Source organism: Barbatula barbatula (genome assembly GCF_947034865.1).
Source record: "Barbatula barbatula genome assembly, chromosome: 4".
NCBI lineage: Eukaryota > Metazoa > Chordata > Actinopteri > Cypriniformes > Nemacheilidae > Barbatula > Barbatula barbatula.
In genome coordinates this window covers 5,171,278-5,190,871 of record NC_136768.1, presented here as the reverse complement: position 1 = coordinate 5,190,871, position 19,594 = coordinate 5,171,278, and the positions used below count along the sequence as shown (strand labels likewise).

General features: G+C 37.1%; 2 protein-coding genes across 5 annotated transcripts in view; both read left to right on the top strand.

Moving 5' to 3' along the window:
• The window catches only part of arhgef39 (Rho guanine nucleotide exchange factor (GEF) 39), a 34,610-nt gene extending 32,661 nt beyond the window's left edge, over positions 1 to 1,949 (top strand). For 3 of the 4 annotated variants that reach the window (XM_079453891.1, XM_079453890.1, XM_079453892.1), the window contains one exon: positions 215 to 972. In XM_079453891.1, the coding sequence (XP_079310017.1) occupies positions 215 to 254 (40 nt within the window). In that variant the 3' untranslated portion in view covers positions 255 to 972. Of the gene's footprint in view, positions 1 to 214 lie in introns of all 4 variants that reach the window. The other variant, XM_079453889.1, reaches the window with a different exon arrangement.
• Positions 1,950 to 8,620: 6,671 nt separating this feature from the next.
• On the top strand, positions 8,621 to 12,878 carry rergla (RERG/RAS-like a). Its single transcript, XM_079455306.1, has 5 exons — positions 8,621 to 9,154; positions 9,249 to 9,305; positions 9,781 to 9,854; positions 10,645 to 10,793; positions 11,592 to 12,878. The coding sequence occupies exons 1-5, from the start codon at positions 9,097 to 9,099 to the stop codon at positions 11,875 to 11,877; spliced, it is 624 nt and encodes a 207-aa protein (XP_079311432.1). The 5' UTR covers positions 8,621 to 9,096; the 3' UTR covers positions 11,878 to 12,878.
• The last annotated feature ends 6,716 nt before the right edge of the window (positions 12,879 to 19,594 follow it).

Sequence of the window (19,594 nt, the reverse complement as noted above, 5' to 3'; positions counted from 1 at the left end):
CCTCGAATTGTTTAAAAAAATGATTAAAATAATATTAATAATACAATAATTGTATAACAGTTTTTCACTGTCCCTAATACTGCTGTCACTAACATCACAAAACCGAATCTTATACTGTACACCCATACTGCGTCAGAATATCTATGTACCATGAATGAGAATGTACAGTATATACCTGTGAGATTTTCAATGATGTCTCACATTGTTAATTCAGACCTCAGGAATCTGCAGGCTCAAGCTGTGTCATTCTGTGAGGAGCTTCAAAGTGCGAAAAAGCTGAAAGATCTGCCCAGGAGACCCAGATGAGGAGAACATCCCAGAGGTGATTTGGGCTAGAAGGAATGCAATTCACTCCATAGCATTTGAAAAATGCTTGTTTTGTGCTTGGATACCAAAGAACTTGGTGCAGTGCAGGGTTTATACAAGTATTTTGATATTTTTAAGCATGTATGACATTCACATTTTAAAATATGTTTGTATTGGGATGTCTTAAGGTTTTGGCTGTGCTTTATGTGCTTGGCCCAAATTTATCACACATAAAGACCAATATTTATTAGCCATAATATAACACACAATTATAATACAAATTTATAATGTAACTGAATATTTATGCATTCCTTAGTGATTCACTCAATATTATTACAGGAATACTATTTTATCATGTGATGAAGATTTTAATGACTGATGCAATGACACTTTTATGCTTGCACATTATTTGTAGTACTAACACTGGAATAAAAGGAAACACCCATGTTTCTATGTATAAATATATTGCATGTTGCTTTAAGTATAATCTTACCCTGCATATTAGTTATCAAATTATTATGTATTACAGTATACAGTAAATTGTCCACGAGCTGTTTTATATGTTCCTTGTTTTGTTAACAAGATAAATCCTCTTTCTGTGCTGGAGGGATTTTATAACTGAAATATGTTACACTGGTTAAATAAATAAAAGCTCATTGATCTCTCAAGGTTGCAATACATTGTTGAACTTTCCATTCAACATAAAATGGGTTTAGCAGTGCAATATCGCCCTGAAAAAGTATCCTGAAATTAAAAAACAATAATGGAAGAGAATCAAGAAATTCTTTACATTTAGCAGACGCTTTTATCCAAAGCGACTTACAAAGAGTTCGGGGAGCAATAAGCGAAATAATTATGAGATTTACTATCTACTCAAACTGATACAACAGTGCCCTCTATTGGAACGTTACAAGGACATTGTTTGTTTGTGCATCATGTATTTTGAGGATTTTAGCAGAGGTGGACAGCACTCATATAATGAGCATCATGTCATAATTTCACTCCAGTACATTTAATGAGCACATGTCTTCAATACTTGCTTTCTTAACTGTTTTTACTCCAAAATTTTACTGGAGCAAATTTAAGAAAGTGACAGATTTGTTTATGTACTATGTATTAAAGATAAAAATAAACATAAAATAATGTAAAAACGAATGATCGGCTTTAGAATGGAGTAAAAAACACACTAATAAATTACAGATAAATGTTCTTGAGTAGATTATGAACTTGAGTCAAATACTTCGCTTTACTGTCCACCTCTGGAGTGTACTGTTAAGATAAATCGTTAGCATCTTTTTATCTCTTTAAACCATTTTTGGACAAAATATACTTTTTAAGAAGCATTTTTATTGGATCCTTTTGCCGTTTGTTGGAATCTTACCCTTGCTGCTTCGATTGAGTTTGATTCCCAGGGAACATGCATACTAATAAAATAAGAATAAATATAATACCTTGAATACGCTGTAAGTAGCGTCTGCTATATACATTTAGATATTTTAAATAAATGTTTTTTTCAACAGATTTTGTAATGTCTGTATGTATGGCCTGCAAATGATGCACATGGGCCATAGTGCGGTTTTATTTGTGACTACAAAGTGGGCTATGTTGGAAAGCAGACTCCAATTTTATTATTATTAGGAGATAAAAAAAAACATCCATACATTGTTGTTCTGTCCTTTTTGGCTTTTAACATCAGTGCTTGCTAATAATACTGTGAAGTTGCGTCTATTTACGGTTTGAAAGCAGGCATTTGGATCACTCGGTCGAGATCTAGTTTCTGAAACTGCCAGCAATTACCCAGTTTCATACTTGGCTCGGTTTTTGCAGTTTGCACCTCAGCTGTTCACGTTTTCTGGCTGAAGCCGAATTCTCTTCTGATTGTTCTTTTTCCACAGTCTTTCATTCTCATGCCAGTCATTCGGGGTTCAAAACACCATTCATGGTCATTGATTTAGTTTGTGTTGAGACCATGTTTGAAGGATTGTACCAGACTGCAGTGCGGTCAGAAAGCCCATATTGAAAATATGGAAGTCAACATCTCACTTAAACGAAGAAACTGATTTTAATCAAATATTTCAGATTTTCCAAAATTCCGGGTTTTCTTAAGCATTAACAAATAGATTGCAGTGTTTATACAATCCCAATGTGCATGCATTTCCTTCTACACACTAAACATCTGTGTTTCAATCTCGGCATGTGTGATTAATTGGTCCTGTTCACTTACTGTAAGTGGTTTTCACTGTCCATGACTTCACGGTGGATCTTGATTGGTTTGAACTTGCATCCTTTGGTTAGGCTCTTAACCTAAATCAACAACATGCAGAAGAAAAGCTGAAGAACATAAGGGCTCATTATGACACACTTCATTGTCAAGCACAGTCAACGTTCTCTCGTGATGTCATTAACGCAGTAAAACACGCGGCACGAGCAGAACAACGCGTGCCGTTGACCCTCCCAGCCCTTTGCTTTTGAAGCATTTCATGCGAGAGGACTGTTGCATTAAATGCTGGCGTGCTTACAATAGTTTTCTCATGAAATGCTTTAGAGTTAAAGATAATTTAGCTTTCACTTCGAGATTCTAGATTTGTCTTTTCAGAAAGATCTTAAGTTACAGTTTTGGAGCGTGTGTAAAGAACAAATGTCAGCGACTCAGACAGTCTGGCACTGTTTACTGTGCGTACACGCAAGGTCATTTTTGTCTTGACTTGTGGTACGTCTACATTTCTGGTTTTGTGAGTCATTGGGTGTTCTTGGTCTGCTATGAGAAATGAATACATGTAATGCAAGGTTTATGCTAAGCTTGCAGGCTAACAATAGCTAAGCATTGCAACGCATTTAACTTTCGAAACAGTTAGCTAACACTTTTGTTTACAAATAAACAAGAAACTGAAGATAAAAGTTAAGCTTAATTTCACAATATTTAGCTCATAATAAGTATTATATTGTTCAATAATTTGTTAAAATAACACATTAATGCTAGCCTATTGGGATTTATTTTCCGATATTGACTAGCTAACTTCACATTATGTCTTGTTTTTGTCAAAGTCTTGTTCTGTTCTGTATCTCTTCCCAAATCCCCAAATGTTGTTATATTTCGTATGGGTATTTTTAATGCATTATCGCATTGTATATCTGGGTTTGTTACGTAACCGACTGCTCATGTTCCTGCCCTGTCACCGACTGCTCATTTAACCTTTTTCATTTATACCAAAAGAACATTTCGTTTCCATTGCAACACATCTACATTAATAAAATCTGATCCCAACCAACCATCAGTCAACACTGAGGCAAATCTGCAGAATTAAGAAATTCCATTAATCTTTAGTACATTGGCTCTTTTGGTTCGGCATACGGTGATGTAGTTTCACCAAGAAGCAGTAAGACTGAATGATGGGTACCACATCAGACGATTTGGGATTTCGTCTTTGTGGAGCACTTATATTGTTTTCTTGATATTTTAACGTCTGCCAAAAATATAACAATAATATTAAGAGTCTTCACAAAATGAATGGTCTGCAAGAAAACAGAAACTATGCCAGTTGTTTGGATAAAGTAGTGTCTGGCAAACGCATTTCGTGTTGACGATAAGTATGATAGACATGTGTGACTGATCAGACCGGATGATAATTTAGGTTATGTTGGTATACTTTTAATCTCTACGATTTAGGATAGTTTACATTGAGCACTTCCGATATAATTGTATGGTCATCTACCGTACTAATTGAGGTCATAGTCTCATTTCACCTACATCAGCTTGATAACGGTGCACAGGCGCCTTCTATATCACAGCTGTTGACCTTTAATGGAGGCCTATGATGACACACCGCACAGCCACTGTGATACAGAACGCCCACAATGCATCACAGGAGCATCAAAGAGTCAAAAGGTAGGTCAAGAGAAAGTTTCATAGTAAAGTATCATGACTTCAAATCTGCATTTGAAAGATTTTGTTTGTTATAACTCAAAAGATCTAGAGACATGATTTACAACCACACAAGGCGGTGGCGTGTCAAAATGACTTATTTGTGATGTTCTTATTGTTTATTTCCTTAAATACATTCATAATGGAATTAAATGAAGCGATTCAGGAATGTAGAAGATACCTCGGATTATTTACATTGTCTGTGAATATTGGTACATATATATATATATAGTCAAATATCCACTTTTTTGTTAAAACTAACATTTCTGCTGTAAAAATAACATTTACATTTTTTGTCGAGGATGGCCTGAATTGACATCATTGCACTGATAATATGTAAAAAAAATTGATATACAAACCCTGTTCATGCTTACAATTGCTCATTCGGTGTAACGTTCTTCACAATACACCACAAGCGGTAGTTTCATACTTTTGAAAAAGATCAGGTTATTTTCTAAGAAAGCAGAAAAAATTACTTTTGAATTTTGTTGCAGTGAAATAGTCACACTGGTCTCATTGGTTTTGTGAGGCAGAGGGGAGGATTTCTCTGGGTTTTAATGAAATACACTTCGTTGCTACTGATGCTTAAGGCGAAGAAAGGTTTGAAAGGAATCCAGTGTTGTAAGGAACAAACCGTGTTTATGGCAATGATGTAACGCCAAAATAGCAACACAACACTGTATGTTTGCAAATCAGGAATAGTCTTAAAAGCTTGAAATGAGTCAAGTGTGCTTTTGAGATTACGTGATGTCACTGTGCAAAGTTACACCTTTATATTTCTGTGTTAGGTTATACGTGTAATGATAGTGTACAGGACATTGTGGTAATGACCGTATGGTTATTTGTGTGGTGTGTACTTGACAAAACATTGCGTGGAAATACACCATTTCTAATATGATATCCAAAACACAGATTTGTCTAGGCAATGTTAAGCAGCATAAACTGTTTTAGTTTATTAACTTCCAAATTATGATATTGTGAAATATTGCCGGTCTGGAAAATCTTTATTAAGTCTGTTCTTTCTCAAGATGTTAAAGTAGAATTACTTTTATGGTGGAGTGTTGTCATAAAAATAATCCTGAAAATAGGGTTTCCCGTGTATATGATATCTAGTGGCATTTGCTAACACGCCTGAAAGTGTTGTTCGGAGCGGTTAGGTGTTGAAACAAACACAAGCATTGACGTACTCCTCACTTTCAACCCAAACCACTTGTGCTATTTTTATGCATGTTTGTAATGGCTTGTGACATGTAGTGTTTGGGAATAGAGTTGGTTTTTGTGGCTTCTGTTAAGAAGTGGCAAAATAACAAATATAGCATTAAGAACAATATGTCTGTCGATTTGGAAACGCTGTCATCCTTCATGTAGACTATCATTGATTTAGACATGAAAATCGAAATACTCTTAAACGCAGGTGCCAGAGATCAAACAGCATTGTGGAGTGTATTAACTGCTGCATCCATTTACTTCATTAGAAAGATTTCTCTTTTCTAGTAGTAACCTTCTCCAGCAGTGAGAAGAAAACGACCTTGACATTTCAGGTCAAGTGGAAATGTGTTTGGATCCATACTGTGTGCTGTATGTATAGCAGGTGCAGTTGCGTTTCACTGATGATTGATCTATGAATTCAGTCTTACAGGTCATTGTGTGCTGGTTTGCAAACACACTGGTTATGAAATCGCTGTCTCTAGATGAAGTGGCTTCAAGCAAAAATGGCATATCCTTATAATGGAAGGTAAACGGGTGGAAGGTTACACATTGGGATTATATATTTTATCGGGAATAAATGTTGAATGTTATTATTTGTTATGATGTGATGCTTTAAATTTGGCAAAAAGTAATTGTAAATGTAATAAACATGCAGGCCTATACAAGTAGTTTATATTGTTATATTCTCTTTTTTTTCCTCATTGTTCATATACAGCTGCAGAATAGTTTTTTTACTATGTACATGTATGTGTTTCTGCGGCTGTATTTGTACTATTTTTAAATAATAAAGAGCGTTTAGCAAGAGCAAGCTGTTATAACCCCGGCTTGTTCCATTACATCAATACTTTCATAAGCAGAAACACCTTATCTCTCTTTCTGACCCTTCAGGATAAACTAACCATAATCATTTTTCCCTTCCTGTGACACGTGTATGTTATAAATTGAGCTCTGATAAGTTTTAAAATAGAAGCTTTATTATAAACGTTGTTCACTATCGCTAAAGGTGAAATATTGTATTAACAATTCACCATAACTGAGCATAAATATTTATATCTCTGACAATAACCAGTCTAGATAAAATGGACTTTGCAGGGTGGAAGAGCGACTGGTCAACTGGAAAATGTTAGAGATATCGTGTCTGTTTCAATAAGAGAGCCATGCCATCCACGGTGTGTCATCCTGTTGCTATGGGAGATGCTCGAATGAGAGAGGGGCCGTTTAAGCACGCTACCTAAATACCTAATACTTAACTGCGTTCTCTACTAAGTGTTTATATTTCATTTCTTGTGGAGAATTACTTTTTAATTGAAGCGTATCAGATTTGTTTTTGATTGGCGTCACTTTGGCCCATTGGATATGAACATTTTGATCATTCTTTTCCTCTCAGATCATTTTTGCTTGTTTTGAGTTCTCTGCGATACGGGCCTGCCCCTGTCCTGATCAAATTCCACGGAGAAAAGCATGAATTAAAACTGCTTATTTTATCATCATTTTGTTGCCAAAAAGAAACTACAGAAACATTTATATTTTAATGGAACAAAATGTCTTGCTTCCAAGAAATCAAAGTGTTTCTCAAAAAAGCAGTGAGAGTATTAACATTATACTCTCTTTTTTTATCTCGCTCATGTTGAAGTTTCTGTCTCTTGAAGCTTCAATGTCTGCATGGATTAGTTTGAAAAATATCTGCAGAGCTTCAGTTCTGCTACTATGAATTGGCCTTTTCTTCCTCCCAGCCATTTTCAATTTAAAGAGTTTTGCAATGCGCTTTCAAGCTCGGGCCAAACCAAACGAAAGCCTTAGACGTTTATCTGAGAGTTTCCTCACCTAGACATCCTCCAGCTATTTCCTCTGATGGCTGATGCTGATGAACTGTTTAGTATATTAACCTTCAATTGCTTTTTGATTTACAATTTGACTACATTTGTTTTGCTTTTCATTGTAAATTGTACCTTCAGAACTGTCCTCATTTCATTCTTAACTATGGATTTAATGTGCATTCATAATATGGCCTTTGAAGAGGCAACATAAGGCCAATACTACCCAAACAATAGTACTTTAACGGTAAACCCATTATTTATTTACTGTATGCTGCATACTAAATGATTATTAAGCAATAATGTTGGGACAAAATTTAAGGGAGTAATTCATGTTTAATAACTAGACGATGTTTTTTTAATAAAAGCCATATCTCAACAAGATACTATAACAAATTAAATCACAAACTAAGTTTTGCAAGCAAGAAAGAGGTCACCCCATTTTACGATCACGGGTATAAGACTATCTGGCTAAAACGTATGTGTCCTGTGTTTTCTTTTAAAGATGTACTGCACGTCTTGCTTTGAGAGTTTTTCCAAAGCGGGCCTGGACTTAATGGCCGTAAGTCATTTTCACATATCTAGATCCAAGGAGAATCAAATGTACCAAAGTCATGTAATCCGCTTTGATTCATGCTTTAGAAAAGAACGCAAGTAACAAATAGAGACTTTGGCAAACCAAACCCTGCCCGCCTCCCAAATTTATAATGAAAGCATTGCTTTGTTGGAACGAACACAAACGCCATAAAGAAAGCATTCTGGACTTTAGAGAGACTTTTTTTCTTCAATCTGTCACGTTTTCAAAGCGATTACCTCCTACTTGAACATATACATCTGGCTCAACAGTTTGATTTTGTTGCATGTGTAACCTGTGTGAGGGGACACTAAAGGGGCCCTGTAATATTTATGGATTAAAAATCTGGACACAATCTGGGTTCGTGATTTCAAAATGTATATCCGGCTACATGATTTAGTGTTTCTTTATATTGTTGTTTTTCAATATTTGAATAAGCTCTAGTTTAAACTAATTCCACCTTTATAAAAGTATTCACTTAGTTTTGTTTATCAAAAGTGGAATTGGAATGCGTTCGCTCTCCCGTCCCACATAAACAAGGACAATTTCCCAATGCATTTTGGTCCGCATTCTGTTCCCAACTGTTGATAGCATGTGCCTGTAATGAAAATCTGCTTCTTCCATGGCTGATTATTATTGTAGTTTAATAGCACTTCAATCATCAGTGGGCAAGCAACCAAACAGCAGAGAAACTGGAAAGCATTTCATAATCATTTGTTTTTCTCCAAGCCAAACAAACTTCTGTGTGCAGTTATGTCTCAAATGAATAAAACAGCTTGTTTATGTTCATTCTGTGACTCATTTTTGTGAGGGAACCAGCTTACGTAACCGATTCACTCAATGAATGACGAGGAAAATAACTGTAGAGCTATTCACAATAATGTGAATCTTTGCTTCTGATTATTTAGTGTTATTCAAGTGTTTACGACTCTCTGTGCAACATGACAATATCATTTACTTGAGGTTCGACGTCAACATAGATTGGCAATCTGTGATGGTTGCATCCAGCTGTGCTGCTTTCGTCACCTTGACGTAGCGCCGCGTACGCTCGCGCTGAGCTTTTGGGGAGGCAACGGGAGCGCAGGAGTCTTGTAAGCACCTTGCGGGACACCGACACGCGCACTCGGTACGAGCACAGAGGATGGGACTGTCCATGCTGACCTACAGCCGACAGTCTTTATAAAACCGTGCGATATGTGGCGCAAGCATTAAGCGGATAACACGCTTTTGAGTTTCATTCTTTTGCGATCTTTACCTGGACGCGTCAACCCATGAGCATGAATGACATTAAAGTCGCAGTGATGGGATCCGAGGGTGTCGGGAAATCAGGTAGGCTGTGTTTTATTAGTGCAATGCTGTGTTGCAATGCAAGTTATAAAAGAAGCTTGTTTAATAACTCCAAATCCTTCCTTTTCGTTCACAGCACTTATTGTTCGGTTTCTAACTAGACGATTTATTGGAGAGTATGCGTCGTCAACAGGTATGCGTGAAATTATTATAATAATAATTATAATCGTTATGATATATATTGTAATAGCATTTGTATTGGGCTACTGATGAGTCGAGTGGATTTGGTGATTCAATATCAGTGGTTGAATTCTAATGGTTTGTGGTCTCTGTAACAAAAAACATAATGATGAGCCGTCAGCTGTTAACCTTTGAAACAATTACAAAATACATTTAAGAATGGTGTTTTGTTGGTTCCCAACAGCCGATGACGTCCCATCCAACACATAAGACCCACAGAGACCATTAAACCAAATGTATCCATTAGAATTGCTATGATGTTTTCTATTATCCTTTTTTTATGGCAGTGAGTGAACACATTTGATTGTGCATGACTCCCAGCAGTCCCTCCCAGTACAGAGCTTTGGGTTGCCAAATAGGCTACACACACACACTGCGCCCACGAATCACAACAACCTACCTGATGTGAGCTGTTGTTGTTTTTACAGAATGCATTTACAGAAAGCGCATGTCTATTGATGGACGGCAGTTGAATCTTGAACTATATGATCCTTGTTCTCAGGTGAGTGTTTTGGGCATTAAAACATTGCATCTACACAAATTGTGTGTATATAAAACAATATAAATGTCGTGTGTGTTTAATGTACAGTATATGGCTATATTGAGAGGTTAGGAATAAGTGCGTAATCTTTTTCTTTTGTTTGAAGTTCCTTTCATAGACTAGGGTTAGACATTTTCCAGAGAGCCTGGCATCATCAGAGGCATAAGGGTTGACCTACTAAGTGTTATTGCTTGGCCAGAAGTCAGCCCGTGTCATTTGTCTTACTGGCATAATGGGTATTGCAGGGTTTGCGTGTCTTGCAGCCTTATATAATCATTCCACTTGCTCGCAGACAAAGCCAGCGCTATTTCATGCACCAATCAGCACTGCCATCTATTCCATCTGGCCTGAGACCATAAAAGGCTGTGTTAACATTTATATTATGCTTAAGACGTACAACTTTCATAACTACATTTAAAAACGGACATAATTGAGAGGCTAATATGTTGGTTAGATTTAAAGGAACAGCGACTCTTTTCCATATAATGATGGGGACTGGGGCTGTCAAGCTCTGCAGACATATTAAAGATCATTATCGCAACCTGTGCTATGTTAATGTAGCTGGAAAGTCTATCTAAGAGGATGATTGTGTTTACATCTTGGACAAAATCTGTTATTTAACGAAATCTGTTGGCCATTATGTGATTGGACACCATCTGTTCATCCGTCTCTTGAGGGTCCAATTGAACTTCCTATTGTTCTCACTATCCCATATTGTCCAATGATGTTTAGATTTGATTTCTTTTTGCAGCCGTGTGAAGGGAAGTCCACTCTCAATGAGCAGATCCACTGGGCCGAAGGCTTCGTCGTGGTTTATGACATCAGCGATCGTTCCTCCTTCCTCACGGCCACGGCCATAGTGCACCTCATCCGAGAGATTCATCTAGGTGTAGCTAAAAGGTACCCGTTTCTGTTGGTGCATACTGTTCACAAAAACACCATCAGGCAGGAGTGGAGGTGGAGAAGATGTGGCTATTTCTGTCCATATGTGTTATGTGGGCATCCATAATTGACCAGATTCAGTTCACATTGAAAAAAATGGTGGAATCGACTACGTGGGTAGTGTTTATGTGGGATGAGCTAATGGTTCAAGGACTCGGCTCATGTTATTTTTCAATGGAGAAAAACAAGTTTGTGGTCAAGATGTTTAGAAACATATCAGAAGTATTTCATTGTGATAAAGTAAACTGGAAAAATCCAGTTTATAGCAGAAACAAGTGGAATATCGAATGGCCTGTTTTTAATTAAGACTGTTTATTCGTCTTTTAAATAGATTGGACTTCTCTAGCCGTTCCCCTTTAGAAAGTGTTTACTTTGGTTATAGTAAATAAGTCCAGGCATCACAAGACAGAGAGAAATATCACCCAATCAAATTAAACATCTCTTAATCTGATCAACAGAAACGTTCTGTTACCTTTCTAAATTAGGTGGCTCTTAGTTCAGATTTCTGTTTCAAATAAAGAGAGTTTTATAGTTTCCAGCTTTAACGACCTTCATACGCTGTAGTACTAATGTGTTCCTTAAAGTTGAGAGAACTTCCTTTTGGCAGATTAACACTCATAAAAAGTTAAACTCATATAAAGTGAAAATTACATTGATACATCTTCCCTCAGCTTTCCCTAAAAAAAAGCTTTCTAGATTTCAGATCTGCTTTATTATACACGTTTTACAGAAATGTTTTTACCCGTGTGACTACAGGGACGCAGACTCTGTGATTTTCCTGGTGGGTAATAAGCAAGACTTGTGCCACATGCGGGAGGTGGATAGAGAGGAAGGCCAGAGGCTGGCATCCGAGTGCCGCTGCCAGTTTTACGAGCTGTCCGCCGCGGAGCATTACCAGGAAGTGGTGCTCATGTTTTCCAAAATTGTGCGAAATGCCAGTCTGAGAGGAAAGGCAAAGGACCGCCGGCGCCGCCCTAGCGGCTCTAAGTCCATGGCCAAGCTCATCAACAACGTCTTCGGCAAACGACGGAAATCAGTTTGAGATCTTGAAGACAAAATGGACAATGGTTACAGGATAGACATGAGATGTGGCATGTAAGCCTGTTTCGGCATAAGTCACATTACACCCCAAAATCAAATTCAATGCATTAAAAGTATATTATTTTTATTTGTGAAATTATGTTTATGGTAATTGCGAACACAGCCACTACAAATTTTCATTGTAGTAAAAATAAAAAATTAATATTTTTTAAAGTATTAATCGTTATTACTTTGTTGCATGACTCCATGAGTATTTATATCATGATAGTATTTGACTTATTACCTTTACTTCTGCTTTGACTATTTAATTTGAAAGAAAAATGTAATACAACTATGAGGGATTCCTATTATTGAGGAAACATGTGCTGACTGTCTTAAAAGAATAGTTCACCTTCAAAATAAAAATTCTGTTATTATTTGCATGCCTACTTGTCATTTCAAACATGTGCGACTTTCTTTCTTCTGCAGAAAACAAAAGAACACATTTTGAAAAATGTCTGTAACAAAAACCTGGTGGGTGCCTTGTATTGGTTTTGTGTATTATTCCTTTAATAATAATGCCACAATTTTGTTTAGTTTAGGGGTCAAAGGAACTTGTTTCCTCATTGCTTATTTTTTGCTTGGGTTATTTATACCGTGTAAAAAATTCCTGTACAGCGTCTATAGTCTTTACCTTAAAAGTGTCTTTGATAACTTTTTGAATGTTTAAAAAATATGGCTTAAATACTATGGTGTTTTTATGGGATTTTAAATCTCCTTGTCAGACAACATTAAATTCATGTAAGAAATGTGCATTAAAATAACTATTGATTAAGTAAAATTGACTGAATACTTTAACACCTAGGCAACAGAAACTACATTTTCTTCAAGGTATAAAGCTGGACTTATTTTTGAATACAAAAACCAAACCGTGATGCAAATGGTTTTATTTGTTATTCATTTGTATGCAAATCAGCAAAACACAATGCATGCGCAGAAAACAGCTGGAATAAAAACAACTGGAATAAAAACAACTTCATACCGCCTACTATTTTTAGAAATGAATGCAACAGTATGCAGCACTGGTTCACATACATACAGACAGATAGGATAAAGAATGAGAAAGTTTTTTTTTATTCTGTTGGTAAGTGACAAGAGGCGTGTTATCATGTTTTCGTTGACTCTTTGAACGTCTGGCTTGCTTTGCTGTGTAATGGTCCAGACACAGGTGGGATATGGATTGGGCCTCACCGGCTCTCATAACTGCAATACGGCTTGCAAAAATGAGTTATCTCTCTATCAACATAAGGGAGAGGAGTGGAGGGCTTGTATGCCATTGATTTAAAGAGAGATATGAAGTATATGCTTATATGGGTCTTGTCAACACATATTGATTCCTGGATAAACACGGCTGTGCAAACATCTCAGACAGCTGAACGTGTGCTGGGAATTTCACTTTTGAGTCAGGTTTTGACAACTCATTTTGAGCAGAAATGTATCTTTGTAGGTTCTTCCAGTTATTGTGTAAATCTATTTTTCCACTTACGATCTTCATCCTTTTCAAGCTGCCATTTCCATTTCCTTCATCCAGACGTGTAGTTAGGATTATTTGTTTTTCAGAAATGTTCTTCCAGGTACCAAAATATGTTGATCCAGTCAGAATGACTTTGATCATTGACTGAATCATTATATTTCCAGCTGCTCTTTTTATGTTTTCATTTGTGCATTAATAGAAATAATCTTGGTCATGTTCTCCACAAGTCATTCTCCTTTGATCTTGTCTTTAAAGACCTCTTGTTAGTTTTCTTAGTTTCTCTTGTTGCATTTCGATAATCTCATGCGTCACATTCAGAACCAATTCCATCAACATACCTCTATTTTCTTCTCTATTTTCTTCCGATACGAGGATTAAAATGAACTCTGCGTGGTAATACTCTGTTTTTACTTTGCTGTAATGTGGAGGTACAAAGAAAACAAATCTTTTTGACACTTAGCTCATACTTATCCTCCCACCTAAGCCCTTACAAAATATGGCACCGCGACAGAATGAATAATATTGTTTACCACAACGTGTACTCGTATCCTCATTCACCCACTAAAGAGGGAGGTGGGGTGTGTGTGTTTACATGTGCAAACAGGTGCGTGCAGCAGGAAACTAAAGAGGAGATGTGTTGGTTGTGAGGCGGACGGCTGCTTTCCAAGCCACATGGTAGCTCACGTGTAACCCGGCTGTAGGTGTTTCTGCCAAACGTTGCATCTTTAACTTGATCTTAACACCTGACCGAAGCAAAAACACAACTCAGCCGAGCACGCAACGTTACCTAACCTAAAAGTAGGCATCACAGGTGCAAGTCTTTTATCTCTATTGCAAGGCTTGTTCACACCAACAACAATAACTAAAGATAACAATGAGCAATACCTTTAAATGTGACTTTTTCTATAATTATTATTATATAATATACCTATACCCTATATTTAGTCATGTAAATACTATTATTTTCAAAAATATGCAAAAATAAGTCAATGGTGATAAATGTTGTTTGGTAACCAACATTCTTCAAAATACAGTATTTTCTTTTGTGTTCTGCATAAGCAAGAAAGTCGGGTTTGGAATAAGTAAATTATGTTAATATTTTGGAAAAACTCAATTAAAATAAATCAGATGTCAAAACTTTGAAAGTCATCCCAACTACACTTCTCCTCTGTTTTGTTATAGTTGGTGTTGAAATCTTTCTTTTATGTTATATAACAAAACAAAATTCTGTAATGCCGCTCAATATATTTTCATTTGATATTTTATCTATTCTGAGCCATAATCTCTCTTAGGTGTGTATATGTACACCATGCTAATGCAAGACTAATGTAAGTCTGCGAAGCCTTCAATAACCAGCACATCCGTTTTAATTCAGCCATGGGAAATCTTACCCTGCTGAACTGCGAATGTAAAGAAAGACGTTGCATTATAGTTCCCACCCTCTGCCGTCTCGCCTCACGAGAGCTTTTGCAAAAACAACACGTTGCATGAGAAGCAGACCCGGAGAAAGTGGCATGCACATCATAAACCATAGTAGCTGAAAGCTAATTCATGGCCGGGCCAAGGGATTGTCTTGCAGGAACGGGCTGGAATCTCTTTGATGAGGCCAGAGGAGTAAAGTCCCAACATATGGATGTTATTAACACAAGCTAAAATCATTCTTTGATTCATTTCTGCAAAAAAGCCCAGTGTCTGAATTCGGTGTGTTGTGATAATGATGTTATAGTTTTAATCTTTGTACCATGCGTTTAATCACATCCCATTCTGTCTATCAGCTAGGCTGGATGAAGGGTGTAGCAGATTTTAGGCTTCACATCAAACAGATTGGAGCGTGTTGTAACCTAGTGACCCACATGTATTATGCATGAATACACATTGGGTCACATCGACTGTATGCATGTTGTATTATCAGTATGAAAAGTTGATCTATGTTACATTTAATGGGGGTGAATTGTTTAAAATACAATATTAGCACATATGTATGGAACGCAGAGAGGACACGAGAATGCAAGTTATTTTCCGTGTTCAGACGTCATGAAAAAGATGTAAAGGTTGGTGGGGGGATACACGTGAAGATTACAAATTATTTTAACATATAGTGGTGGTAAATTAATCAGATGATGACACAAACATGCTTTTAAGTTGAAAGAAACCTTGGATGGGTTTCTAGATGGTGGGGCGGAAGTCAACGGGGTAAAAGCTAGTATAGGCCTACTATTAGTCCAAACAGGGACAGACAGCTGGAGTTTTTCCTGACTTATGGAAAACCAGTCTGTTTTTTGCCGTTCAGTGTATTGACACTAGTGCCACAGTAATGATACACTTCCTCTTTCTTTTCTCTCTGGCACATGACACTGCATGGCAAACCAATGTTAATCATAGGTGTCTATGATGTGATTTCTCCTGAACAAAGCCATTCCTGTTAAATCAGACCTCGATTGCAACGTGTATTTAAGACTGGATCTACTTTAAAACTCAATAAAATTGAATAGCTCTACAGTTCATCTCCATTTAGACATTCTGTATCAAAGCAGCTTTATATGATAATAAACCTGTTTTTTTCTCTCGACTAAAGCACACAGACCCATTTGGAATCACATCAGCCACGTACATCTAATGGCTCTCTGGTTTTAAAGAAAGACTTGGCACCTGGCTGTGTTTAAGCTACCACACTGATGGAAACGGAGCGCAGAGATGGGACAGATAGCTCCCGGCCATTCAGGCCCATTTGTAAGCGAAGCTGAACCGCACATACAGACTGCAGGTGCGTGGGCTTAGATAAGAAACAGCATCTCTTGCCCGAGCACTCCTGGCCCTGCCATTCCAACGACACTATGGTGGGTTTCATCCAGCTCAGGTATGCTGGGAATGTACCCAGAATAATGGATTAAAAACAGCTAGCCTTTAGTTTTCAGCTATTGAGGGAGAAACTTTCTTTTTTAGGAGGTTTTGGTTCAGTTGTACCGAATGGTCTCCCTATTGGCCATCTGCAGTAGTTCACCCAAGATATTTAAATTCTATCATAACTTACTCGCCCTCATGTCATTCCACCTGTATGACTTTTTTTTCTTTTCCAGAACACAAAATAAGATATTTTAAAGAATGTTGGTAACCGGACCGAACATTGACCCCCGTTGACTTCTATCGTATGGAGAGTAAGACATTTTACAAAACATATTTTGTGATCCACAGAAGAAAGACTCACATACAGGTTTTAAACAACATCATGTTTGAATGAACAATCGTTTTAACCTGCATTTAGCCTATAAGAGCTATCTTTGCATATTTTTACATTTGAAAATAAATGTAAAAATTCAATCTACTGCTTTCTATACAACCTCATGGCAGCATATGCGTTTAGATTTACCAATCATGTAATGTGGGTTACATAAGAGCGTGTGTATCGAAAGGCCAAAGAGTTTATTGGGACAAAAGTGTGAGCTGTCCTATCCGATTCAGTCTGTTCTGCCAAGTCTCCTTCAGGAGACAAAGTTTACTTTCAGGAGACGTTGTGGGGCTCTATTCTCCTCTCGGCCGAGCGCAGGGGTTGAGGAGGGGGGGTCAACAGTACAGAGATTATAATAGTCCAGTTTTACCCATCAGGAAAATATTCTGTTCCATTCCAGGCGAAAATGAGCAAGCAAACAAGCACACAGAGATAAGAGAGATGTGTACCTGAGAGTTTAAAGAAAGGGCCTGTCTTTGTAATTTAGTGCTATTAATGAAAAAAAGACTTTCTTGTGTGTTTGATTAAGCGTATAAATCAGATCATCAAATTATCTTCACTAATTCTAGCTTGGATTAAGAAATGTGAAATACGTTTTATTGCATAATGGAGTGTACTGATGGAAATCTAGATGCCTTTGGCTCTTCATTACATGAAGAGGAACATCTATGTAAGAGAACCGAGGCCATTTCTGTTTCTTACCCTTGAGATGAATGTCATTGTGAGATAAAGTAGGAGATAATTTGCTGTATTTTACACTGAATAATATGTTCAATTTTGAAATGATATCTTAACCCCAAATTTAAATTGTGTTTATATTTATGTCATGCATTAAATTTTAGATTTAACCCAGTTGTTAAGGTTGTGTTATTATCTAGCACTTCCTACAGCATTAATCAAACCTATCATACGTTACAAACATGAGCCTTATCTTTGAGAAATTATGTCATTTATACATGATCACGGTTGTTTCTCATTCTTCATCTACACCTTTCAGAGGTAAAATCACTGTTGGCAATGTTTTCAACACTTAAGGGCACTTAGAAAGCACATGTATGGCCGGCTTCCATTTTGTCTGATTGCCAATGACATCTTAAGTGCTCTACTGGCATCTCAGATTCTGACAACTTTCACAAATCTGCTTCTGAGTGCAACAAGGTTGGAAAACCAGAGGTCCGCACACCTGGAAATATTATTTTGAGACGACATTAATCTCTTGAGAATAAGGTCAGATCACTAGTACTATACATGCCGCTATTAAGAACAATAATACAGTATTTAAAGTCATCTCACAAAAATTGCAGACGCATGTCCCACACGATACTTTTCTAAAAGTATGTCATCATGACCAATGCATTTGTCTTATTGTTCTAGTTAAGGTTCTGTTGGAAACAGGGTCTGGAGAAAAAGTGAGTCATTGGTCATATTCGGTTTTCTGGTGGTCAGTCGGTCGTGTCATTTACCAAAATAACCCAGACACAGTTAACAGAAATTCAGAAGAAAAACATTATTTCAGACTGATAAGCATGAAATTGTTAAGCCAATGTTTGATATTTCTTTGCTCCATTTGTATACAGGTTTGGCATATCTTAACTTGCTGACTCACTCGGTCAAAGCAGTATATAATAATCAGGTTTTAGAACGGTTTTGCAATATTCAGCAATATTAATTGTTGTATATTTTTAACAAAAATGTGTGATCTCTTGGGAAGGTTGTTTAGGTTTTGTAACCAATTTGTAACAAAATACATTGCATCCATAGTTGTGATAATAAACATATACACTGGACCCCAGGTATCCCATGATGTGGAGAAAATATTATGTTGAGCTTGTATTTTCAAAATTATACTAAACTATACAAGTACAATATGATATTGCCCCGGGTCCAACTCACAGGATGACTGTGTCCATCTGAAAGAAACACAACGTTTTTCTTATATTTAATGTTATCACAAAGTTTGATTGTAGCTGCTGATATGCTTTTCTTTTTTCATGTATAATGAGCGTCAACGTCTTTGTTCATCTATTCCATTCAAGTGTCCAAACAATTCACTTCACATCCACAGATGCGACATATAAGCACCTCAGATTCCTCTCATCTCTGGCCAGCCCACAAAAACAGGAGTGTGCACACCTGGGCTTGGTGTGGGTAGCCCTCATTTCGTGATGCTACTGTTAATCTCACGATTTTGATACTGGGACCATGTGGCAGACCCTCATGAGTGATCTGTTTTTTTGTCCAGTAAACAGTAACAGATAAGAGAATATACTTTATTTCTGCTTCAGTAAATTCCTTATTTGTTGCTTATAATAATTATTAAGGTAGTTGTTAGGTTTAGGTATTGAGTAGGATACAGAATATGTGTGTTTGAAGTACTAATAAACAGGCAATATGATAATAATATGTAATGCTTATAAGCAACTAGTTAATAGTGAGAATTGGTCCCTACAGGGCTGGATTAACCATATGGGCAATTGCCCAGGGGCCCTAGACCTCTAAAGGGCCCCGTGTGCGGTAACACCAATCATATGTAGTGGGTCAATTTTGCCAAATGATACTGATGCCGATGTGTTTTGTTTTCATAACATAATGACTGAGTGGTCTTGACAAGAGAACATAGTGCTGCATTTGTAGTTCTATGAGCATTTGCACATCTGAACATCAAAGTGCACTTGATGGCTGTTAGTTATTGAAATATTGAGTATATTGACTGTATTAATGTAATTTATTCTGTATTTTGCCAGATTATGTTGATCCTGGGGTTGTGATGATGGGGCCCTTGAATATTGTTGCCCGGGGCATGGACCGCGGAACGCATCTGAACAAGGGGGGGCCATAATTTCAAGTCACGCGGAGGGGGTGGGGCGCAAATGCATTGAAACAGACAATATTACTGATATATTAAATAACGTTGCGGAGCACTTTATTTTATTCTGACACCACACAGTCACATCTACAGTACACACATGATGAACACGC

Coding starts and splice junctions, on each gene's coding strand:
- rergla (XM_079455306.1), top strand. CDS start 9,097: ATGAGCATGAATGACATTAAAGTCGCAGTGATGGGATCCGAGGGTGTC. Junction 9,155..9,248: donor CGAGGGTGTCGGGAAATCAG/GTAGGCTGTGTT, acceptor TTTCGTTCACAG/CACTTATTGTTCGGTTTCTA. Junction 9,855..10,644: donor TATATGATCCTTGTTCTCAG/GTGAGTGTTTTG, acceptor TTCTTTTTGCAG/CCGTGTGAAGGGAAGTCCAC.